Below are 26,952 nucleotides of genomic sequence, written 5' to 3' on the forward strand. Positions count from 1 at the left end.
TTGGAATGTGGGTGGAAACCGGAGTGCGAGGAGAACATGCAAATTCCACACAGGAAGGTTCGATCTCATAACCTCTGAACTGTGCCGCACACACGCTAACCACGGCGCTGCCGTGCTGCCAATATATAACCCCTCGCCTATAAGAAGGTAAAAAAATAATTTTCTAAATGTACAAGTTTGTTGGCTAACACAGATCAATTGACGTAATAATCATTGAGCTCCAATATATAAGTATATTGGTACACCATTCTTGGCCTCCTGTTAACCCTCTAAACTATGCTCACCGTGGCTATTCCCGTTTATCAATACTGATGCAATGCAGACAAAGTAAAAGGTAATTGTGATCATTGTTTAGTCTCTGCCTAGATACCAGCACTCTGTATTGTTATACAAATACCGCAAGTTTCTGTAGCTTTCCTGGTAGAAGCACATGCTAATTTGTAATACTGAATAACCACAGAGAGAGAGAGAGAGAGAGAGAGAGAGAGAGAGAGAGAGAGAGAGAGAGAGAGAGAGCGAGAGAGAGAGAGAGAGAGAGAGAGAGAGAGAGAGAGAGAGAGAACGAGCGCAAACAATGGAACAAATATGTGTAGGTGATTGCATAGGATGACAGGGTTGTTCAATAATTTGGCTATTATTCCTTACTGTTATTTGTTATTTTAAATATTATTAAATATTATGCACTGTTTACATCCTTGTCACTCTTGGCCAACAATGTTGATGTTCTTTGACAACTACACCCTTTCCAAAAGTTGTCTTACTTCAAATGCGGTTCAACAATTGCAAATTGAAATTTGAAAATCCCAAGGATAAGTGTTAACAATAAAAATGGAGATTAATTTTAATTAGGCATATATAACGCTGTTCAACATTCTTCCTTTTCCCCATTTCTTTTTGGGGTCTAGGACAACGAAAAAGCACTTTTTTTGTGCAAATCAAAACGTGAGACTGTTCCGTCTTGTTGCATCATTTTAAGAATGTTTTGGGTCGTCATTAGCGACGTTCAACGTTCCACGCTTTCCCGTCAGCTTTATGTTATTTGGCTACTCGCAAGCAGCGGCTGTTACTGTCCTAGTGGCTGTCATCTGCGGCTTTCTGACGCAAAGCCTAATCCATTAGCAGTCCTACACAGAGCATACACGTTGTAATGCCTCCTGACACATGATGTGGCGGGCATTGATGATGAGCGCCACTCTACATTCCATAGCACGGCGACCTTGTACTGTCTTCTGACCAGATTCATGGCAGGATGTATACATCGTTTGTTTAAAATGTTTTCCTCGTAGGAAAAATGACACACTTACCTCCTAAGACAGGGGTGTCAAAGTAATTTTTAGTTAGGGGGCGACATGGTGCAAAATCTAACTCCCCTTCACGTGAACACACATTATGCTTCTCAGGGGAGTTGGAATTAGGCACAACACTGGAACAGTAGATTTAATGGAGAGTGAGGGAGAGATAAAAAGAAAATGAAAGAGGGAAAGAGAATTGGAGAGATAAAAAGGGAGGACCATAACCCCAGTTTACCAATCAAGAGGTTCCGGCCCCGTTTACCTTGAATTTGAAGCAAGAAAATCTCAAATGATCAGCACGGCGGTTGAGTGGTTAGCGCGTCCACGGCACAGTTCTGAGGTCATGAGATCAAACCTTCCTGTGTGGAGTTTGCGTGTTCTCCCCGTACTTCCGTGAGTTTCCTCCGGGCACTCTGGTTTCCTCCCACATTCTAAAAACATGCATTTCAGGTTAATTGGCCAGTCCAAATTTAAATAGTCAAGTCAAGTCAAGTCATTTTTATTTGTATAGCCCTAAATCACGAAGAGTCTCAAAGGGCTTCACAGATTGTTACACTATATTACACAAACTATTTTCAACCGACAAGAGGAGTAGGTTATTCGTATGCAATGGAGTAGAAGTGAGTTTTAAGTTTAGATTTAAACATTTCCACTGAGGTTGCAGATCGAATCTCAGGGGGAAGCGCATTCCACAGCACCGGTGCCCGGATGGAGAACGCTCTCGAACCAGCCGAAGACTTCTTTGCTCTCGGGATCATCAGAAGACCAGCACTCTCAGATCGTAGGCTTCGGACCGGGACATAGTGGCAGATCAGATCTGAAAGATAAGAGGGAGCAAGTCCATGTATGATTTTGTACAATACTAAGAGAACTTTGAAGTCACATCTTTGGCTAACTGGGAGCCAATGCAGGTTAGCCATAATCGGTGTTATGTGATCGTACTTTTTTGTCCTAGTTAAAAGCCTCGCTGCGGCATTTTGTACTAGCTGAAGAGACTTGATTCTGGACTTCGGGAGACCGGAGAGTAGTGCATTGCAGTAATCGAGACGGGAGGTAACAAATGCATGAATTATTGTTTCCGCATCAGACTGAGACAGTATTGAACGGATTTTAGCAATGTTGCGAAGATGGAAGAAGGCAGTTCTAGTAATTTGCTTTACATGCATCTCAAAGGATAGATCAGGGTCAAATATGACACCTAAATTTTTAACTGAGTCACTCTGTGTGATGTGACATTTGTCAATGTTCACAGCAGTTTTTGCGAATAAGTCCCGGCATTTAGAAGGACCAATGACTAACATTTCGGTCTTTTCAGAGTTAAGACGCAAGAAATTGAGTGACATCCACTCTTTTATCTCAGTGAGACAGGCCTCCAAATTTCCACAGTTTAGTGTGGAAGATTCCTCCAACGGAAGATATAGTTGAGTGTCGTCTGCGTAGCAGTGGAAGCTGATATTGTACTTGCGAATAATATCACCTAATGGAAGCATGTAAATGTTGAAAAGTAGGGGGCCGGGCACTGAACCCTGCGGAACACCGCAGGTAACATTAAAGGGCTCAGATGTCGTTTCACCATATTTAACACAGTGCGTCCTATCTGAGAGGTAAGATTTGAACCACGAGAGGACGGCTCCTGAGAGACCAATCCATTTTTCCAACCGTTCTAGTAGGATATTGTGGCGCACTGTGTCAAAAGCAGCACTAAGATCCAGCAGCAGCAAAAGTGATGAAGCGCCAGAATCCATTGACATTAGGAGATCATTTGTTACCTTGATCAGAGTTGTCTCAGTAGAGTGGTTAGCCCTGAATCCTGATTGCATGGATTCAAAAAGGTTATTCTCCGATATGAAAGCATTCAGCTGCTGTGCCACTACTCTTTCGAGTACTTTAGAGAGGAAAGGTAGGTTTGACACAGGTCTGTAATTACTTAATATTTCTGGATCAAGGTTGGGTCGTTTCAGTGTGGGTTTAATAACGGCGGACTTAAAAGCTGCTGGAACTACACCTGAGGAGAGTGATGTATTTATAATATTTAGAACTGAAGGCCCAAGGACGCTAAAAAGACTTTTAATAAGTGAACCTGGGAGAGGGTCGAACTGGCAAGTTGTCGGTTTGGCCGCATTCACCACTTGTTTGAGATCATCAAGTGACAGTTCACTAAAACCGGCCATTTTCCCAGGGCAGCCACCCTGTCGTGCATCTGTAAATTTCAGTCCTTTAATACGTGTGGTACTAACAATATCTTTTGCAATTTCTTCCTGTATGCATTGAATCTTCTTAGTGAAGAAGACCATTAAGTCCTGAGCAGAGTGTGTCGAACTGTCTGCGATAGCCTGTTGCCTTGTAAGCGATGCTACAGTGTCAAAAAGGGCTTTGGGGTTGTTCTTTTGAGACGCAATCACCTTCGAAAGGTAGGCCGATTTAGCAGAGGCAAGGGCCGCTTTATACTTTAACAAGCTGTCACACCAGGTTTGATGGAAAACCTCAAGCTTGGTAGCGCGCCATTTTCTCTCCCATTTCCTGCATTCTTTTTTAAGGGCTCTAGTTTCATCAGTAAACCAAGGTGTGCGTCTTTTAGGACGTGATTTTAGTTTTATGGGCGCTATTGAATCCAGCACACTAGTCAGGGTGGTATTGAACTCATTCATGAGTGAGTCAATCGAGCCATTGTATTTAGGAAAGGACGCAACTGCTCCAGGAAGGAGTTCAAAGAGCTCAGAAACTGTGCCAGTGCTTATATTGCGTCCGCTAAATCCTTCAGCTTTATTAAGTCTACATTTAGTTAGCACCTCAAATGTCACTAAATAATGATCAGAGATAACAGTAGTACACGGTAGAACCATAATGTTTGAGGTTAAAACTCCTCGAGTCAGAATCAAGTCTAGCGTGTTCCCATTTTTATGGGTTGGCAAGTCAACCAGTTGAGTAAAACCAAATGCATCAATTAGAGAACTAAACGCAATAGTAAGTGAACTGTGTGGGGAGTTCATATGAATGTTAAAGTCTCCCATAATTATAATTTTGTCTGCATAGGTTACTAGTTCAGACAAAAGTTCAGCAAATTCGTCTAAGAAAGTTGTGTATGGCCCAGGTGCACGATAGATAGTTATTACATCAATTGACAATTGAGGGGACCGCATCACAAGAGCCTCAAACGTTTTGTAATTATTAGAGGTACGTGTATTAAATTTGAGCGATTTTTCAGAGATTAGCGCAACACCACCACCTCTTTTCAGCGTGCGTGCTATATGACTACTCTCGTAGTCTGGGGGAGAGGCATAATTTAGCGCCAAGTGCTCATCCGGGCGTAACCACGTTTCACAAAGACCCATACAGTTAAGTTTATAATCACGAATAATGTTATCAACAAGTAAAGCTTTTGGAGCAAGCGATCTAATATTTAACAGACCAAATTTCAGCTTTGCTGAATCATTTGACTTAGCTGAACTCTTTGTAGTCTTTATCGAGATCTTCAAAAGCTACCGGCGTTGTGGCCGCTCGTGAGCGCTGAGTTTAAAGCGTCGGTTGTCCGGCGAGGAATGAATGGTGGAATTAGTTACATCCTCGCATCCATCTTGCTGCTTGGACTTCACACGCTACCTGCACGGCAACCACGCTTCTGTTTCCTTTCTTTACGGGGCCGTCGGCGTCGTTTATTAAGAGGAATAGCTGTCCACAAGGATGCCGGGTCTCTTTGAAGTTCGCTCGGTATATCATGGGCGGTATAAAAAGTGCCCGAAAAATCGAAATTTAGACGCCCACCCAACCGTATAAGTTCGTCCCTACTGTAAGTGTTTTTGGCCACACATGTGTCCAAAAGTGAAAGCAAAAAAGTCAAGAGAACGGCAATAAATAGAAGATTAGCTGGAGAGCTAGCCGCAAGCATGTATCCATGCGCAGCCGCCATCTTGAATAGGTTATGTTGCATTTTGCTGAAGGGGACATGGCTTTGAAACGGGTGTTTCAACAAGACAATTACCTGAAACACACTAGAACACAAGCAAAGTCTTGCTTCCAAACCAATAAACTTAATTTCATGGAGTGGCCAGCCCAAATCCCCAGATCTTAATCCAATCCAAGAACTTGTGGGGTGATATAAATAAAATTATGTGTGCGAAGCAAAACCAAGATATGTAAATGTATTGTGGAATGTTGTTAAGGAATCATGAAGTGAAATGACAACTGAAATGTGCCACCATGTTGTGAAGCAGATATAGGTAAACTGTGGTCAGGCAACGAAACATTAGGATTGCCAAATCCTCCTTTTTTTTTGGAAATACAAAATAGTTTTGAGTTCGTACTGTCAACAGCAGACACTGTCAAGTCAAGTCACATTTATTTATATATACCCTAATCACTAATTGTCTCAAATGACTGATCTTCAACCATCTCTTCCAGTATGACCAGTGTGCAATAGATTTAGCAATGGATAACAGTACAACAAAGTTGCAAACATTGATAAAAGAAAATAATATGTTAAAAGTGCATGACAGCAACGACGCCTCAAGCCTGTAAAATAGTCCAAAAGGTCCATGACAACAACGACGCAGCTTCCCATCTCTGCCTGCTGGTCGATGCAGGCTTTGACATGCTTCAAGTCGAGATGCTGGTCTGCTGACTCATGTCGAATCGTCCTTTTTATCGTATCACCCACAGCCAGGCAGTCGGACAAAGACAGGAAAAGAAAAGTATGAGCTGATGAATAGAAGTGGGTCTTAAGTCTAGATTCTAAAACCTCCACTGAGGTTGCAGATCTTATCTCTGTAGGCACAGCATTTTTAGCTAGGGGGCAACATGGTGCAAAATCTAACTCCCCTTCACGTGAACACACATTATGCTTCTCAGGGGAGTTAGAATTAGGCACAACACTGGAACAGTAGATTTAATGGAGAGTGAGGGAGAGATAAAAAGAAAATGAAAGAGGGAGAGAGAATTGGAGAGAGAAAAAGGGAGGACCATAACCCCAGTTTACCAATCAAGAGGTTCCGGTCCCGTTTACCTTGAATTTGAAGCAAGAAAATCTCAAATGATCAGCACGGTGACCGAGTGGTTAGCGCGTCCACGGCACAGTTCTGAGGTCATGAGATCAAACCTTCCTGCTTGGAGTTTGCGTGTTCTCCCCGTGCTTCCGTGAGTTTCCTCCGGGCACTCTGGTTTCCTCCCACATTCTAAAAACATGCATTTCAGGTTAATTGACCAGTCCAAATTGTCCCTAGGTGTGAATGAGTGGGTGAGTTGTCTGTCTCTGTGTGCCATGCGACTGGCTGGCGACCAGTTCAGGGTGTCACCTGTCCACTGCCCGAGGACAGCTGAGATGAGCTCCAGCACCCCCGCAACCCAACTGAGGCTAATCGGTGCAGATAAAGGATGGATGGATGGATAAATCTCAAATCAATAATACTTCTTATATACTCTTAGCTAGATTTTCAATGAAGTCAATGAAGTGAGGATTGTGTTGCAATTGCACACCGTCCGTTTAGCAATCAAATTTTTGTGTACTTATTATAATTCACTGATCACATCACATTAACCATAAAAACGTGGTTGGTTGGGATTTTTTAATGAATTCTTTGTATATCATTGTAATAACAGAGTTCTTGTAGATCGGATCATCAGATAATTAAATGTCCAGGAATTACAATATTACGTACTGGTAAATATATTTTTTTAATCCAGTGTGTTGCCTTGAACATTTTTTTATGATTAATAAGCAATCCCAACTAAAGGTGACTGAATAATTTGAGTTTTTTCACTGTAATACACACTTTCACACTTAAACAGAGTACACTCTGGTCCAATCGAAGCGAAGTCCGTCTCCCACCAAGAAAGGCGTCAACAAATGTTTCGAACCCCTTTCTTATAGGAGGAAGCCGTGAATTATGCAAAATAGAACATGAAACAAACTCTCCTGGGAACTCAAAATACAAGTTAAAGAAATGATCTTAATAAACAAGAAACATTGCTTGAAACTGCACACAGCAGGATTTTAAAGGTTGTTTGAAAAGATAAGGGTAGAAGACCATTTCTGGGAAAGTACAATCCGAAAGAAGACACAAAATAAATACTTCACTCAAAAATGTGGATGAACAGGAGAGCATTGGTAATGAATAATGTGATTATCAAAGTAATGGTGTGATGATCAAATGATAGACCAAATATAGCTTGAAAACTCGTGTTATCGTGATAACAAACTCAGTGACCTTTTTTAATAATATACCGGTTATATAATTTTGGTCTTGTCTCTAAACTGTAAAGAATCATATAAAACGTACATAAAAATCTCAAATGACTAGAAATTTTAAAGTGCGCAGGATACAGTAGGCATGATTGAAAATGCATATTGCATTCATAGCTGTGTGTTACTACACTAGGTTTTTACAATATATTTCATTAATTGATTAATTAATAATCATCACTGGCCATACATTGTATGCAATGGGTTTCGAGCCCTGTCATGAAGGGGCATCACGTCATATTTGTTTTCGGAGTTAACAGATGGTAAATGGGAAATGGTCTGCGCTTTTCAAGTCAATAAAGACCTACCAAAGAGCTTCACACATGCCCATTCACACACACACTCACACACTCACACACCAATAGGGAGTCAGCCATGCAAGGCGACTACCTGCTTATTGGGGGCATCAGGGATTCAGTGTCTTGCCCAAGGACACCAAATGAAAGAACTCAATGGATAATTATTATCCTAAGGTTGCTACACTAAAATAATAATGTTTTCCTGAACATTTGGACTGTAGCGTACACATGATTACAAGCCACGCATTTGTAAAGGAAAAACAACATTTCATACATACATAAGCTGCACCTGAATTTAAGCTTCATGTGCCCGCACTGAAACATAAGATATTTACAAAGAAAGGCGGTACACAGAAGAAAATCTTAATAATATACCATACCTAAACCCTATATATGTGTATACAGTATATATATACATATATATATATATATATATATATATATATATATATATATATATATATATATATATATATATATATATGTATAGAAGTGGGTCTTAAGTCTAGATTTTAAAACCTCCACTGAGGTTGCAGATCTTATCTCTGTAGGCACAGCATTCCACAGCACCGGGGCCCTGATGGCGATCACTCACGAGCCTGCAGATTTTTTCTTGGCTCTTGGAGTCACATGTAGACCGGCATTTTCCGAGCAGAGGCTCCGTGCTGGATTATAAGGGTAGATCAAATGCATACATTTGTATGTTAGTGAGCAATTCTTAAAGTCACATCTTAAGCGGACTAGGAACCAGAGCAAGTTGCTAATATAGGAGTGACGTGCGCAAACTTTTTTGTCTTTGTCAAAAGTCTCGCTGCCACATTTTGAACCAGCTGCAAACTTTTGATGGTAGACATCAGGAGACCAGGAAGTAATACATTACAGTAATCAAGCCGAGAAGTAATAAACGAATGGATTATATTTTTTTAGCATCTGATTAAGACAGCAATGGGCGAATCTCAAATATAACATCAAGATTTTTGAGCGAGTCATTATGGGTGATATTACATTCGTCGAAGTTCAGAGCATGCGTCATTTTTAGATGCACTTTCATGTCAGGTTATTTTGTTTTCTGCCGTCTTTGTTCCTTTGATCCTCGCATTTTCTAATTCAAGTTTTGGTCGTTGTTTCTAGTTTCTTGTTAGGACAGTTTATTAGTTGCTTTGTGCCTACTTGTTTGTTTGGTACTTTTGTCCCAATTTTGTCGATAATTATCGCCCTTGTTTTGAGAGCCTCTGCCTGCAGTTCCTGCCTCCCCCACATGGGTCCATCTACAAACAAACCTCAACAATCTTACCTTTAAAAATACCTCAAGGGTCAACCTTTCCTTGATGTACTTACCAACTGAGAGTATACAACTAACTGTAAAGAAATAACAACTGTAGATCTCCAAAAACGAATTTCATTTTAAGTAACAAGCTGATAATATAGAAACTCGGCTGTAGCTCTGCGGTTTTCTGAGTTGTGCATCCGCCCACCTCGGCTGTTTCACTGACAGCATACACCAGTCAATCACAGTCGCGCACACAGACAGTCATGCTCAGCCAACACACAGAGCCCTCCTTAACTTTTAGCAATTGCTGTCTCCTCAATACAAACACATCATACGCTGATATCAATAAAAAAAAAGACAATTCAATTCAAAATCCGTGAAGCAGCGATAAGCGAAGCACAAAGTAGTGAGGGGTCTATGTACATTCGAGACTCTGTATATGTAGTTAATAAAGATTCAAATCCCCAAAATAATTGGATGTGAGCAGAAAATAGATGTTCGTTGTTGTGTCATGATTTTACGCTTGCATTATCGTGATTTCTGATTGCAAAGTACCTTAATCCTGGGTGTATCCCATCAGGTGTTCTTTTTAGTAACTTCTAATAACTGTTTGATAATTGATAAGATGTATGATGCAATTTTTAAAGGAATCAAGCTGGTGAAAATGAAGCCTCAAGGTACTGCTCCAGGTCCTACCAGGGGCTTTCATGTTTCATAAGAAGTTCATCTTAAAAGAGGACCGACTTCCACAGGCCCATCTCTCTTTTGCGGAACAACAACAACATGACACATGCCGGCTGCCTGGACAAGAAAAAAGGACCATGTGCGTAACCCCATCATAGTCCGCAGACAGCCGTACCCGTCATCCCCGCTCACCCGTCGCGATCCACAATCAATAGCCGTGCTCTCCTGCCGTTAAAACATAAATAAGACTAACCCGACAAGGTTCACCCCTTTGGATTCTGAAAAACTGTGTCAAACTCATGGCCCGCGGGCCAAAAGTACCCTGCCACATAATTTTATGTTTCCGGGAAACAATGCTGAGAAAAGCACAAGAGAAAAGAATATCTGAATTGTTCTTAATATATTGACTGTATGTTGCTTCAACTAAACTTCATAAAGCATTTCAAAACAGCCGCAGCTGAATACAAAGTGCTGTACAAAAATCAAAGATAGCTAACAAAGATCCTTAAATGGACCATAAAACAATAAAAATAAACACTTAAAAAATATATTTAAAACATTTAAAAATAATAAAATAGTAAAGCAAGAACAAAGTCTTTTGGTCAAAACCTAAGGAATAAAAATGGGTTTTAAGACTAGTTGCAACAGAAAAGTCCTAGACCTTGGTTTTTGCCAATAGCAGGCGCCACTTGTAAACCACCCATTTGGCTGTATTTGCTGACTACAATTAATGAACTAGAGAACATTGAAGAAACCCTTCCTGGTGTTATTTACCTAAATAAAAGTCATGGATGTGTTGTTTAAGGCAGGCATGTCTAAAGGCAGGCATGTCCAAAGTCCGGCCCGGGGGCAGTTACGGCACACGATCAAATTTTTACTGACACCCTGAACCTGTCATAAAATAAATAATATGTGGCCTGCTAGTAATGTTGACCACAGTATAATTATTGACATTTGTACAAAAAAATTAATACATCACCATTTCACCAGATGATGGCAGTAGCTGTTTGCCCCCCTTACCTGAACACTGAGCACTGCCCTGAACCTAGACAAATGTAATATCACCCATAGTGATTTGGTCAAAAATCTAGGTTTTATATTTGATCCTAATCTGTTGTTTCAGTCACACGTGAAAAATATCACTAGAATAGCTTTCTACCACCTCCGTAATATTGTGAAGATTCGTTCGATGCTGTTGATTTCCCTCTATGTTCCTGCACGGAGTCTCCGCTCGGAAAATGCCGGTCTACTTGTGACTCCGAGAGCCAAGAAGTCTGCAGGCTCGAGAGTGTTCTCCATCAGGGCCCCGGTGCTATGGAATGCCCTGCCTCCGGAGATAAGATCTCCAGCTTCAATGGAAGTTTTTAAATCAAGACTTAAGACACACTTATATTCCAAAGCTTATGATTGATGCCCACCTCATATTTTGTATTGTCCTATCTTTTTCCGACTGCCTGCCTGGTAGTGATAGGAAGGGGAAGGACGATTTGAGATGAGTCAGCGGACCAGCGTCTGACCTGAAGCATGTCAACGCCTGCATTGACCAGCTGGCAGACATGGGAAGCAGTTGTTTTCAAGAAACATATTATCAAGATGCACTGCCAGATGAAACATGCTGACCACAGATAGCTAAATGGAGACGGACGCCGTGAAAATGTCAAGCACCTGGAAGCTGTTTGTTAGAGATATACAAGATATAAACTCTCTGTTGGCAGAAATACTCAGATGAAAACACTCATTTAGGTTTTAACCTCCCTCGCGAATGGAACGAGCACAACGGAGCAGCCATCTTCCCAGAATCCCCGGCCATACTCCCCCCAATCGGTCAGTAGGCGTGGTTTCTTTCTTCTTTCTTGACACATAATCAGGAAATGAAGTCACACTTAAGCGCGACTTGACAAGAAAATGGAATTAGACTGATCTTTGAAACGTGACCATGTGTATGTGTGTGATGATGGTTTTTATGTTCCTCAATATAAAAACAGGTTAATTTCATGGCATGGAAGTCTGAGAAATACACATCCAAAAACAGTCAACCTTACACCGTTTTCCGGGCACCTTTTATTTAGCAAGATTTTATTCAAGTCTAGTCAGAAAATGCCATGTATCCTTTCAGTTTACCAAATCTGGCTCGCTTAATGAAAAAGTTAGGACACCCTTGGTTAAAGCCAAAATGAAAAAATACCATATATAAAACTAGCCACTGGGTGCTTTTGGAGAAATTCAAAGCTTTAGTTTCTTTCTATAATCATTATGAAATCCAACAGGAACGTTTTTTCACAAATAGGATTCACCTTTTTTATCATTGTGTTGCTACAACAATATTAAGGTTGCACTCCAGTTTGCAAAAAAATAGAATATAAAGATATTAATAAAAAATATATCATTATAACCTCTAATAGAAAGTATTCACATCTAAAATAAAAGCTATACAAACCAGCACATTGCACTTGAAACCAAGATATTGCACATTAAACTGGGATATTCTACTTAGAACTGTGTTCAAAACTTTGGTTTAGTGTGTTGATAACTTTGGGGAAAAAATTATACCAGTCTGTCTGTTCAGGCCTTGTGAACCGTTGGCCCAATGGTAACTTTTCGAAAGGCGGTAGCTGGGTGTAAGAAGTCTTTCAGGATGTCTACAGTAGGGAGAGCTGGCAAAAATGCACAGTTGAAAAACACCACAAGAGAATCAATCTTAGGAAAGAAAAAAAAATATTCAGGAAAAAAATAAAATTGTTTTGATAATCAAATCTTAAAGTACATCCCTGAATCACAATTTAATCGTGAGCCTTCAAAAAGAATCCTGGAACTCCAGCTGAGGCACAGTTTTTATGTTTTCTAAGTTGCTGGACCCTGAAATGCAGAGATGTAAGACGGGACAAGTTATACAGAGTTTATTGCAAGTTGGCCAATCGCCTGGACAATGCATCTACCGAGTATGGAATGGAAATCACCACAGAAAAAAACTAAAGTAATGACCAATAATCCCAAAGATATCACAATAAACATCACCAGCAACTAGAACCTGCCACAAAATTTAAATATCTTAGAGCTGTCATATCAGAAGAGGGGTCAGAACCAGAAATCATGGCCAGGATAGCTCAAACCACAGCTGCACATGCCAGACTTAAACCAATCTGACAAGGGCAGTGAAATCAAAGAAGTGCAGGTTACTTTCATCTCACACTACGGTTGCGAGCCATGGACTGTCACAGTAAAACTGGAAAATAAAATCCAGGCCTTAGAAATGCAATGCTACAGGAAACCTCTAGGCATCAGGTACTTAGCCAATGTGACTAACGAAACGGTGCGCAACACCATCAGAGGTCACATTGGACCCTACGAAGAACAGGTGTCAATGTGCGCGGACGGAAACTTCAGGGGTATTGTCACGTCACAAGATCATCAGGACTGACCAAGATAATTCTCCAGGGCACAGTCCAAGAGGAGAGGATGCGAGGAATGGTGATGTTACGAGTCGCAAGTCAGCTCCACACAAAGGGGGCGTGTTTAAACGGAGCCTGTATTGAAGTCCGTCTTGTTTTTTCCTCATGTTATGAAGGTAAATGAGGCACTGTTTTTAGAGCTCACGTGATTGACTCGTGTCGTGATCCGTGCTCAATAAATAGGCTCAATAAAAGTGAAGGAATTCACCTGTTTGGGAGCATTTCGAACAGATATTTCCCAACAAGGGGCAGCACGGCGGGGCAGTGGTTAGGGCATGTGCGGTACAGTTCATGTCATGGGAACCTCCTGCGTGGGTCAAATCCAGCTCCAGACCTCCTGTGCGGAGTTTGTATGTTCTCCCCGTGCTTGCGTGGGTTTCCTCCAGGCACTCCGGTTTCCTCCCACATTCCAAAAACATGCAATTCAGGTGAATTGGCCGGTCCAAATTGTCCCTAGGTGTGAATGGGCGAGTGAGTTGTCTGTCCCCGTGTGCCCTGCGATTGGCTGGCAACCGGTTCAGGGTGTCCCCTGCCTATTGCCCGATGATTGCTGGGATGGGCTCCAGTACCCCCGCGACCCTACTGAGGATAAGCGGTGCAGCTAATGAGATGAGATGAGATTTCCCAACAAGGTATAAACAGACGTGTAATTAAGCACAGCATAGGTCTCTATATTTATAAACATACACACTTTTTGTGTGTGTGTCACACAGATTATGATATGATAATTATATTTCATTATATATGTAGATACAAATTTCAAAGATTTTATTCCTCAATAAAAAAATCAATAAAATACACTATTCCCTCTATCAAATGTGTATCCCAGTTACACAATCACATTAAGTTGTTGAACATACAACTGACAAATATACGGACAATATTTAATGGACAAAACTTCCATTATTTTGTGCATAGCAAGTCAACTGCAGGAGAGAGAGTGGGAAAGGTGAGAGGAGAGAGAGTGGGAAAGGTGAGATGGCACAACATTCATTTGGACAGGTAACTTAAAATTAGTTTTACCTGGTTATATCAGTATCAGAAATTATTTTCCCCCCATTTTATTAACACTCCACTTATTGAAACATGAATATTTTGTTTGTTTGTTTGTTTGTACATGATTCAATTGTTTGTTTGTTTGTACATGATTCAAATTGAATCTTTTCTTCCGGCGCCGTCACGAATGGCAGCCACTCCAGCAGCTCCCGTGTTATTTTCGATTGTTCTCGATTGTTCTCAGCTCAGGGATGCTGCTGGAAATGTGAATTTCCCTTCGGGGATGAACAAAGTATCTATCTATCTATCTATCTATCTATCTATCTATCTATCTATCTATATATTTACTGGTTTGTTGTCTGGTAACCACATAACATCTGCATTACATCAAATGACCAGCAGATGTCAGCACTGCTAAATGAGCTATTTAATGAGGCAAATCTTACATTAAATTTTGGCAAAGCAATTGGCCCAAAAGACTCGACAGATTCACAGGGCTTCATCCCGCTATCACTAACGAGGAACACCGAAAAAAACTGGTCCAACAACATTAAGGCATGGACTGGGGCCGACTTTGCCACAACCTAAGAACAGGCCAGGCACCGTCAACAGTGGAGAATGCTTTTCAGATTTGTTTCCACATGGGTGCTTCGATGACCCATGCGGATAAGGGATCCGTGAACCGAAAACCGTGGCTGCAAGTTGAAATCAGGTGGCTCAGGCAGAGAGCAGGTTGGCCAGAATCAGGAAAACCAATGGGACAGGAACCAAATCGCAACAGCCAAGCTTGTATAGTCTGCCGATTAGCTGATTAGAGGCAGGTGTGTGTCGTCAGAGCAGAAGCCAGCAACGCCTCCTTCCACACACTACTTGCAGGAAAACAAGAACATAACTGTCACGGTTACCATGGCGCCCAATTGGCGCCAGCTGCAGCTCGTTGACAGATTGGCTTCTCTTGTATTTAGGCTCAGTACTCTCTCTCACTCACCTTTGGTCAATCCGTCAACGAACCTTTGCACCTGCAAGACGTGGGTTTTGACTCTGTCCGGTATCCCGTTTGTGTATCCTCTCCGGTATCGATCCCGTCGGTTTCGTCCTGTTTTGATTTCGGTCTCCGGTCTCCAGTGTCTGGTATCGTGCCCGTCGTTCCCGTCCTGTCTGATATCTGTCTCCAGTCTCATATCTGTTATCAAGCACATTGTAAAGCGCTTCGGGAGGCCTTCATTGACTTGTAAAGCGCTGTATAAATGCAGACCATTTACTATTTACCATTTATCAATCCTTTTAATCCAGTTCTGTCCGGTATTGACATCATCTGTCCGGTATCGGTTCGTGAAACTGGTATCGATCTTGTTGGTCTCTTGCTTTCTGTTGATCCACGCCAGACTACTGTCATTCTTCTTTCGCCCAGCGATCGCTGAATCACTGGCGTTTTGTGTTAACGTGCATGACTGCCCCATTTCCTGTAAAATAAAAGCTTGTGTGAGAAATGTCACTCCTGTTCCGGTTCTTGGCAATAACATTTTAAGGTATTAATTTACTGGTCGGAAACCTGTCAAAATATTTTTACCACCATGTGGCCCCAGAGCTAAAACGAGTTTGGCCCCTCAGCTATACTATTTTTAAAAACAAGATAAAAAACTTCACGAGTTAGAGCAACTGGCCTTAGATGTAACGTATGCAAACGCAATTATGGCATTCTTATTTTGCGGTTCGTCAAAAGAAACATTTACAAGAAGAGGGTGGGCGTTTGTTCATTTGTTCGCTCCAATGTTTGCAGGAACAGGTGACAGAAAAAGGTTGTGTCCTTTTTCTCCAAAACAAAAATGAAAATTCTCTTTGTTGTTGTGTGGTCTCCATTGAAACGACAGATTACGTGACCAACAAGATGCCATTGTTAACTTATTGAGCTGTCTTGGAGACTGTGTGACACCTGGGTGCTGGGTCCTGGGGTGTCCGAAAATACATGTTTTTATACGTTTTTTTCAACCAGTGTGTCGTGAAAGACTAATTTTCCGTGAGACCTGGTCTAGTTTGCAACAGGAAATTGCCCAATTTTATCTTTACAAAAAACATTCCATTGTTCAGTATCTTTGGTTTGTTTCAGAGATTAGCAAAGTCACTTACATTAGTGTAATCAGAGATCAGAGGTCTCCAATGTGGTGCTCGTGGACTGAAAGGTTCTGAAAATAGCTAGACAGTGATGGCTCATAGTGATTTTGAAGGAAATTTGATTTGTAACTGGGATGTGAAAGCATGTACATGATCAATGTCTTTAAAAACTATGTTTTAGCCAATGACTTCTTCCGATTATAACAACCTGGGAATAACATGTTAATACTAGTGTAAAAACCTAATCATAACATAAGTAGCCACCTTAAAAAAACATTTAAAACTTGTAGCTAGTTATTGTAACAAAAACGTTACTCTCGGGTTAAAGGGTTCGGCAACCCCTGCATATGGGGTAACTTTTTTTCTTTTTACAAACTAGTTATCTGCTCTTGATGTAGTACAGGTCAATAAATCATATAACTCGATTAGTTTAATCAGGCATTATAAGATTGTGTTGAAAAAAACAAGAACAAATCAAATCATGTATTACAAATTAATCTGCATATTTTAATCATTATTTTGTTTTATTAAAAATGTCAAAGAAAAAAAATGTTTTTGTTCTACTGGGCCATAAAATGCTCATTTTGAGTAGTTTTATTATTAGATTTTTATATTCACATTATATTATTTTTGTATGGTTATTTTTCTATTAAGATAAATATACAAATACTGAAAACTGAAAAGCAGATTAAAATATTTACAAATAATAGATTAAATTAAAATCATTAGCCAAAATGTATACCTTTATTTTCTCCTGTGCCACGGTGACCACAAATGTCAAAAACAGCTTTGTACTGTCAATCTCGGCTGCCTCACCCTAATTGCAAGTCATATCATAAAAAATCGACTTCCCAAATGAATTAGATGAAAGGATTGTGCAGTTTAAGCAGATAGTAAAATGCATTCACCTTAAAAAAAATGCACATCCCCGCTTCACCCAAAAAAGCACATTATCACTAACTTTCTTGGGAAACATGATTATGAGCAGAACATTTTAATAAAAACAACAAAATCACAATACAATGCGATGTAGTCTCTCTAAAACAAGCCAATTGACTGAACAGGAAGAGATGGAACTAGGCATTAACGCCATCTGCTGTATTGTTAAGGAGTGTAATTGACCCTTTGTGTTTTCTTCTTCCGAGCTTTATTATGCTAAAGCCCTCAACCCACTGAAAAAAGGTCAGCGACACACCAGTTGAGAGACACTTATCCAGACAACATAACAATTTAAGCTAAAAAGAAAAAAAAAACATAAATAAGAAATTGAATTAACCAAACTTTCATGATTACCGATGTGAATCACCTGTGCCCGCTCATTTGGCGCCAACTGCTGCGGCTCTGATTGGCTCCCTGTCCATATTTAAACCCAGTCCTGTGACTCTCCGGTTGTCAGTCCATCTGCGAACCTCTGTTAATACAAGGCAAGCCTTTTTGGCCCTGACTCCTGCCTGTCCCGTTTTTGCTCCCGTTTGTCTCCGGCTATGACATGTTTTGATCCCGACCACACCTGCTCCCCCGTCCTGGCCTACGACTCGTTTCCGACCACGTTTTTGCTCTCCCTGTCCCAGCTACCGACCTGCTTTTCCGCCCCTGACACCGCCATTGCTTGCTATGGAAGATCCACTTCCGTATTCGGATCACAATCCGAGTGCGGAAGCGACTTGCTTCCCGCGTCCAGCGAACACCGGATCGTGGGCTAAACCCTTCCTCTTTCTTTCAATAAAACTTGTAGTAAACGTTACGCAACTGGGACCTGATTCAGTTCTAGTCGTGACACAAACTGGTTCCTGGAATTTATTTTCAAACATTTTTCACAGATGGTGTACTTCAAAATTTTTTCATTAAAAAAGTGTGCCTGAGCTCAAAATAGGTACAGAAGCGCTCATTTAAAAATATGAAACTTGTGCAAAAAATGAAGGCGTTGACCGACTGCGATTCAGGAGTCAGCAAGCAAAATAATAATGATGGCTGTGGAAAAAATAGTTAAAACAATGAACGCCTGGTCACATTTAGTTGTGTTTTTTGGGAGTTTGCGCCTAGGCGTGATTCTTAAGTGCAGTTCAGGAAATTCAAGAGTGCGTGTTTTGGGCAAAAACCTTTTTAAATGTGAAAATCTGGGCAGACTGTTCCTTTAACATCTCCAATTTTGGCATAATTTGCCTAATTAAGCCTTAGCACTTAGTAGTAGAATCTCTATATAAAAGCACATCTAGAAACAAGAATTTCTATAATCAAAATGTATTCGAAACAAAAATCTTACTTGACATAATACTGACAGTCCGAAGTTACGAGCACTCCCGAAGGCAACCAACAGTGACCGCTCAAGATTTTTCAACGCCAGTACAACCAGTTAGCAAATGTGTTTCCCACCCACTTGGTTAAACCTGTATTTCCGTATGCATATTACATCGCAGAGACATTGAAGGGATCGACCCCCGACAGTGCTTGTGTTTGTTTAAACTGGAAGTGGAAAACCTTTATCGAAATGCAAATATAATGCAATTTTTGGAGCAGTTTATTCTCACTCTAAGACTTATGCTGTGGTCCATTCTTGTTACTTTCCTTCGCTATTTGCCCTCGGCGCTTGGTGTTGCGTGTGCACGTGTGTAATGTGTCCCAATACGCTCAAGACCGAAGGAGAAGTGCCCTTCAACCCATAAAATAACCCCCTCAGATGGAGGGAGGTCGCTGACTTGGAACGAAGTGACTTCCCAGAAGACTTTGCGTTAGTCTTGCTTCAAAAACAAAACAAAAAAAAAAAACAGCCATGAACTATTGAAATCAAGTTAAGTCATGTTTATTTGTATAACCTACAATTACAAGTAGTCTCTAAAGGCTGCACAGACCACAGACTATTGAAAACTAATTGCTGACTGATATTTCACCACCTGATCCGAAACTTACACGAGGGCAAGGAAAAACTCAAAAACCTCAGTATGATGAAAATGAAGACACCTTGAGAACGGACCGCACATAAGGTAATCCCCCTCCAGGATGACCAGGCTGCAATGGATGTTGCATTAAAAAACAATAAAAATTAAAATAAAATGTAAATGTCATGATTGCCAATGATATTCACCTGTGCCCGCTCATTTGGCGCCAACCGCTGCGGGTTCTGATTGGCTCCCTGTCACTATTTGAACCCAGTCCTGTCAGTCCCCTGTTGTCAGTCCGTCTGCAGACCTCTGCTGATAAAAGGCAAGCCTTTTTAGACCCTGACTCTCGCCTGTCCCGTTTGTCCTCCTATTTGTCTCCGGCTTCGACCTGTTTTTGATCCCGACCATGTCTGCTCTCCTGTCCCGGCTATCGACCTGTCTTTCCGTTTCTGACACCGCCATCGCCCGCTTCGGAAGATCCACTTCCGTATTCGGATCACAGTCCGGTTGCGGGAGCAACTTGCTTCCCGCGCCCAGCGAGCATCGAATCGCGGACGCTGTCCATCCTCTTTCTTTCAATAAAACTGTGAGAAAACGTAACACAATTGGGTCCTGTTTCAGTTCTGGTCCTGACAGTAAAACAATTAAAGTATAATATAAAATATAAAACAAAAAGTAAAGTGAAAAGGATGGCCAGGTTGCAATAGATGTAGCATTTGCAAACAACACAGAGACACTGCCAACATGAAATAAAGGTCATCCATAAGCTATTCAATATTTGTGGTTTTTAAGCCTAGATTCAAACAGGCTTAAACTGAGGTTGCAAGGTGAATCTCAGAGAGCAGAGCATTCCACAGAACCTGGGCCCGAATGGAAAACGCCCTCGAACCTGCTGATCTCTTCTTGGCTCTTGGGATCACTAGTGGGCCAGCATTTTCAGAGGTAAGGCTCCGAACAGGGAGAAATTAATTCTGAAAGATATGAGGGAGAAAGTGCATGCATGATTTTGTGTAATACTAAAATACAGGTCTCAGGTGAAGATTTTTAAGGGGGTTCTCTAAAATAAATATATATTTGATAAAAAACAGTATTTCTTTTTATTGATAGCCAATTTAAGGGGAGAAATGTGGTAGTCTAACATTTCAAAGGGTAGTTTTGGTAGGTTTGTAGGTGTATTACCTGTTCCTCACATCTATTTTATTGGCTAAACTGTTAATATGATTGTGTCGGGGCTTGCAGCCTATTTTAACCTAACCTATAATTGAACCTATCTTAACCTAAATTACCTTAACCTACCATAAAATATAATCATTTAATATAACATAAGATAGAGACCCTAATACCTCCAGAAATTAAATATAATACCAACAATGGGGATTACGATGTGAACAAGATTGAAATTCAGAGCAAGATGGCGGTGCACATGGATGCTGCGGCTCGTTGCTCTCTATCTAATCTTCTATTCATTACTGTTCTCTTGTCTTTTTTGCTTTCTTTTCTGGACACATGCGTGGCCAATAACACTTATAGTCGGGAGGAACTTATTAAATTGGGTGTGAGTCTGAATTTTGACTTTACGGGCACTTTTTATTTCACCTATGATATCCTGAATGAGATACGAAGAGACCCAGGATCTCCGTGGTCGGCCACCCCACCTACGAAGCGACGTAGACGGTGTAGGGACAGAAAGCAGAAGCGGGGTTGTCGTGCGGGGAAGTGTGTGAAGTGTGCGAAGCCGAAGGAGCCACATCGGCAAAACGACAGAGAAGGACACGAAGATGTGCCTAATTCCACCATTATTTCTTCATCGATCTTGACGGTCAACCGACGCCTGAAACTCAACACGCCCGAACGGCGGCATCTTGTGATGATCTCTACAAAGACTTCAGCTAAGTTAAACGATTCAGCAAAGCTAAAATTTGGTCTTTTAAATATTAAATCGCTTGCTCCTAAAGCTTAACTTGTTGATAATATTATTCGTGATTACAAACTTAACTTGATTGGTCTATGTAAAACTTGGTTGAGACCGGATGAGTTTTTAGCGTTAAATGAGGCTTCTCCTCAAGACTACGTGAGCAGCCATGTAGCACGCTCTTTGAAGAAGGGTGGCGGTGTCGCGGTAATTTCTGAAAAAAACACTCAAATTTACTCCTCGTACCTCTAATTGTTGATCTCATGCACTTTCCGGACATTTTCGACATCTTACCTAATGTTTACTATTATGTGTACAGTAATGCTAATTGTAATTCACCCTGGTCAATCCTGGAAGGGGGATTAGCACATGTGAGGTCCTTTCTCAAGGTTTCTCTTTTCTCCTCACACTGAGGTTTTTGAGTTGTTCCTTGCCTGCATGCTGGTTTAAGATCAGGTAATTGTGTAATTTTGTAATTGTAATCCTGTGCAGTCTTTTGAGACATTTTTGTGATTAAGGGCTATATAAATAAATGTGACTTGACTTGACTTGACTAATAATTATAAGGTGTTCGAGGCTCTTATTATGCGGTCCTCTCTATTGTCAATTTATGTAGTAACTATTTATCGCGCACCAGTGCCATACTCAGATCTCTTAGATGAATTCTCTGAACTTTTGTCTGACCTAGTAACCTATGCAGACGAAATGATAATTATGGGGTACTTTGACATTCATATGAACTCCCCACTCAGTTCACTTACTGTTGGGTTTGGTCTCTAATTGATACATTTGGTTTTAATCAACTGGTTGATTTGCCAACTCATAAAGATGGAAACACGCTAGACTTTGTTCTGACTCTAGGAGTTTCAACCTCACACATGACGGTGTTACCGTGTAATAGCGTTATTTCTGATCATTATTTAGTTACATTCGAGGTGCTAGCTAAATGTAGTACTAAAAAAGCTGAAGGACTTAGCGGACGCAATATCAGCACTGGCACGGTTTCTGAGCTGTGTGATCTTCTTTCAGGAGCAGTTGCGTCCTTTCCTTCATACAAAGGCTCTATCAACTAACTCATGAATGAGGTTAATGCTACCCTGGCTAGTGTCCTGGATTCAGTAGCGCCCAAACGGCTTAAATCACGACCTAAAAGAAGCATGCCTTGGTTTACTGATGAAACTAGATCCCTTAAACAAGAATGCAGGAAATCTGAAAGAAAATGGCGCGCTACCAAACTTGAGGTTTTCCATCAAACCTGGTGTGACAGCTTGTTAAAGTATAAAGCGGCCCTTGCCTCTGCAAAATCAGCCTACCTTTCGACGGTGATTGCGTCACAAAAGAACAACCCCAAAATCCTTTTCGACACTGTAGCATCGCTTACCAGGCAACAGATTATCCCAGATAGTTCTACCCATTCAGCCCATGACTTTATGGTCTTCTTTAATAAGAAGATTCAATGCATACAGGAAGAAATTTCTACAGACAGTGTTAATACATCACATATTAAAGGGCTGAAATCTATAGATGCACGACATGGTGGCTGTCCAGGGAATTTGTCCCGATTTAGTGAACTGTCACCCGATAATCTTAAACAGGTGGTGAATACGGCCAAACCGACGACTTGCCCGTCGACCCGCTTCCGGGTTCGCTTATTGAAGGTCTTTTTGGGGTCCTTGGACCTTCAGTTCTAAATATTATAAACATATCACTCTCCTCAGGTGTAGTTCCAGTATTAAACCTACACTGAATCGACCCAACCTTGATCCAGAGAGCTTATGTAATTATAGACCTGTGTCAAACCTACCGTTTCTTTCTAAAATACTTGAAAAAGTAGTGGCACAGCAACTGAATGATTTCATATCTGAGAACAATCTTTTTGAATTAATGCAATTAGGATTCAGGGCTAACCACTCCACTGAGACAGCTCTAATTAAGGTAACCAATGATCTCCCACTGGCAATGGACTCTGGCGCTTTATCACTTTTGCTGCTGCCGGACCTTAGTGCTGCTTTTGACACAGTGGACCATAATATCTTACTAGAACGGTTGGAAAAATGGATTGGTCTCATGGTTCAGATCCTACCTATCAGATAGGACGCAGTGTGTTAGATATGGCGAAATGACATCTTAGTGTTACCTGTTTGTGTTCTGCAGGGTTCAGTACTTGACCCCCTTCTTTTCAGCATTTACATGCTTTCATTAGGTGATATTATTCACAAGTATAATATCAGTTTCCAGTGCTACGCAGATGACACTCAACTATATCTTTCGTTGAAAGAATCTGCCACACTAAATTGTGGAAATTTGGAGGCCTGCCTCACTGAGATAAAAGAGTGGATGTCACTCAATTTCTTGCGTCTTAACTTTAACGAAATGTTAGTTATTGGTCCATCTAAATGCCTTAATTTATTTAAAAAAAATGCTGTGAACATTGACAAATGTCACATCATACAGAGTGACTCAGTTAAAAATGTAGGTGTCATATTTGACCCCGATCTGTCCTTTCAAACACACGTGAAGAAAATTACTAGAACCGCTTTCTTCCATCTTCGCAACATTGCTAAAATTCGTCCTATGCTGTCTCAGTGAGATGCGGAGATTATAATTCACGCGTTTGTTACCTTCCGTCTCGATTACTGTAATGCACTACTCTCCGGTCTCCCGAAGTCCAGAATCAAAAGTCTTCAGCTGGTACAAAATGCTGCAGGGAGGCTTTTAACTAGGACAAAAAAGTCCGATCACATCACGCCGATTTTGGCTAACCTGCAATGGCTCCCTGTTAGCATAAGATGTCATTTCAAGGTTATCTTAGTATTACACAAAATCATACATGGACTTGCTCCCTCATATCTTTCAGATCTTGCTTCCCCCTATTTTCCTGTCCGAAGCCTTTGTTCTGAAAGCGCCGGTCTACAAGAGCCAAGTACTGTTTCGCAGGTTCGAGAGAGTTCTCCATCCGGGCACCGGTGCTGTGGAATGCTCTTCTCCCTGAGATCTGATCTGCAACCTCAGTGGAAATGTTTAAATCTAAGCTTAAAACAGACTTCTACTCTATAGCATATGAATAACCTATACTTTTTGTGGACAATATCTCGGTATTATTTGTTATTGCAACATCCTTTGCTGTCTGGTAATCCTGAAAGGGGGATACCACATGTGCGGTCCCTTCTCAAGGTTTCTTCATTTTCCTCATGTTTAGGTTTTTGAGTTATTCCTTGCCCTCACATTGCTTCCAATTCAGGGGATGGTGTAATAGTGGTCTGAAATAGTAGTCTGTGCAATAACCTGTGCAGCCCCTTTGAGCCTCTTTGTGATTAAGGGCTATACAAATAAAATTGACTTGACTTGACTTGACTTGACATGTGAGACAGCTGTGCAATTGACATATGCTTCATGTGTTCTTCGTACATTTCACTTTTGACACTTACCACATTAGAAAGGTCAAATAATATTGATACTTTCTTTCCCCCCTTCCTGGATTAATTGCATCACTGTCATGCTATAACTCTCTAATCCTCTCATTTTGTGTTCCCTTTCTCCTGTACATGGCCCTATATGGTACACGCAGCTCTAATTAGATACTGAAAATGAATAGTGAACAGGCATAAATGGATTGTTCAGTGAAAATAGAGTGAGCGTTAAATTTTAGTATGTGTGCTAATGCCATCTAGCGGCTGTTTGGAGAGAGAGCGAGAGAGAGAGAGAGAGAGAGAGAAAGAGAGAGAGAGAGAGAGAGAGAGGGGGAGAGAGAGAGAAAGAGATAGATAGATAGATAGATAGATAGATAGATAGATAGATAGATAGATAGATAGATAGATAGATAGATAGATAGATAGATAGATAGATAGATAGATAGATAGATAGATAGATAGATAGATAGATAGATAGATAGATAGATAGATAGATAGATAGATAGAGAGTAGCTGTCATGTTTTTAGTTTGATTCCACTTAATTATGAGTTCATCTTAAATTTGTACCACTATTCTAACAGAACTTACAAATGCGTGCAAATAAATAGAATCCTTGTCGAAGTATTACAGTGGTAGATAAGGACAAGGATTCTTATTTTCTCCATGCTGGGGTATTTTAGTTTTTTTCCTGCCCTCATTCAGGTTACAGATCAGGGTGTGCTGTAATTGTGGCCTGTGCAGTCCTTTAGGACATTTTTTGGGGATTAAGAGGTATACAGAAAAATGTGACTTGACAAAACACATATGTCATCTGTGATCCGCGGAAGGGCTGACATATCCTGTAAAAACTTTTTACACGTCGATAAATCCACGTACTATTGCCAATTTTGACTGGTCTGTCACGCAGTAGTCGTGGTAATGACGTTAATTGCGTGCATGCATTACTTATATGCATGAATTAGTATTTAGCAGAGGCGACTTTGATCTTGCATCACTTCTAGGCATCTGCACAATGAAATGTAAAGACACAAAGTATCAATTTCCCAAGTTTGCAGACATTCAGCATATTTAAGGTTGCATGTGCGCACGCGTGCGCGTATTTCCTCCCCTCATGGACGCGAGTGGCTGCTGACAGAGAGCACTTGTACGCAACTGTGCCAGGAGACAGGGGGTCTTTCAGTGCTTCTGGAGCAGAACTGGACCGGCATATCAATTAGCGACTGACTGGGTCCAAAAACCCACAAGGAAGGCAAGCTGGAGTAATGACTAAAACCAGGACTGGAGAATAATTGCAAAAAATCTGCTCTCGTCTCGTCGAGGCGTGTGCGCGCACGTCCACACGCACCCGAAGATAAAAATACGCAGGAGCTCCTTTTTGCGCTCCCGGATTTTTGCGTCGCGCATATGTGAAGGACGCAGGAGAAAACGCTGGATTTCTTACCAGCTGCTGGATTCCAAAAGGCTTCAAGAATGAACACCAGATTCTCGTTTCTGTTCCTCGGTTCTGCGGTATTTTTGGCCGGGCTGCAATGCGCCGCGCTGGGGGCGACGGACACCTTCACGGCATTCTCCGGTAACCACACCGGTGTTGGGGAAAACCTTGGGAAGAGGGATTTAAATCAAACCATCAACTCCAGGCTAAAGAGGAAAACCCTGGCTGTAGATTTCGCGGTTCCCTCTTTGCTGCGTGCGTACCTGGCGGAGTTTGTTAAGCGACCCCTGAACGGAAACTGCCAGACTTTTCGAGGATGTTACACAGTGAGCGCAAACTTAAAAATGCGCTGCGTACCTCTTCAGAAATCAATTTCTACGTTTGTTCAGCCAGCGAGGAGTAACGCGTCCCCCAATGCGCAGGTTCCTTTTGTTTCCGAGAGGCCGCTGTCCAAAGTTCTGAAATTGGGTCTGACGAAAGCCAGTCGTAAATCGAATCAAGTGGTGGTAGAAATCGGAGAGGATATCGTCAAAACTGCATGCGGAGGCTTAACTGTGTATGAGGCAGCACCGGCACTCGACCTGGAAATGGACCTCACGACTATTAATGGTGGATTGGAGCTGACGGGGGGCGACTGAGGGTCCGGCTCATGCCAGAGAAAAGGGCGCAAGTGCCTGGGGTCGAGGACCGATACACTGCAGCTATACGGGCTGCAGACCCTCGCCTCTTCCTTCAGATTTTATCACGGGGTGAGTTTTCCATTGCAAAACACACTGTTTCCTGGGAATTATTCCTGCGTTGACGTCACAGCTGAACTTCCGTATGGTGGGCATGGCTGATACCTGATGGGCTTTATGTTTATGTTACACCAGGGGTCGGGAACATATGGCTCGTGAGCCAGATATTGCCCTTTTTATGAGTATTATCTGGCTTGGAGAAACTTTGAGAACCATGCCAAACTTTTCTCTATCGTTCCCATTC

At 41.4% G+C, this 26,952-nt stretch overlaps 1 protein-coding gene and 1 long non-coding RNA gene across 2 annotated transcripts in view; one reads left to right on the forward strand and one right to left on the reverse strand.

Annotated features, from left to right (window-relative positions):
• Window positions 1–6,159: 6,159 nt before the first annotated feature.
• On the reverse strand, window positions 6,160–26,690 carry LOC148351371 (uncharacterized). Its single transcript, XR_015852836.1, has 3 exons — window positions 26,235–26,690; window positions 25,981–26,138; window positions 6,160–6,460 (listed from the first exon to the last, which is right to left on the reverse strand). It is a non-coding gene; the product is annotated as an uncharacterized LOC148351371 (long non-coding RNA).
• Window positions 25,540–26,952, forward strand: part of LOC148351372 (ALK tyrosine kinase receptor-like) — a 569,914-nt gene continuing 568,501 nt past the window's right edge. The window contains 2 exon segments of the mRNA XM_088354005.1: window positions 25,540–26,574; window positions 26,577–26,720. Of these exon segments, the coding sequence (XP_088210131.1) occupies window positions 26,010–26,574; window positions 26,577–26,720 (709 nt within the window). The 5' untranslated portion in view covers window positions 25,540–26,009.

This window comes from Urocampus carinirostris, chromosome 15, assembly GCF_059441175.1.
Source record: "Urocampus carinirostris isolate Australia breed hairy pipefish chromosome 15, RoL_Ucar_1.0, whole genome shotgun sequence".
NCBI lineage: Eukaryota > Metazoa > Chordata > Actinopteri > Syngnathiformes > Syngnathidae > Urocampus > Urocampus carinirostris.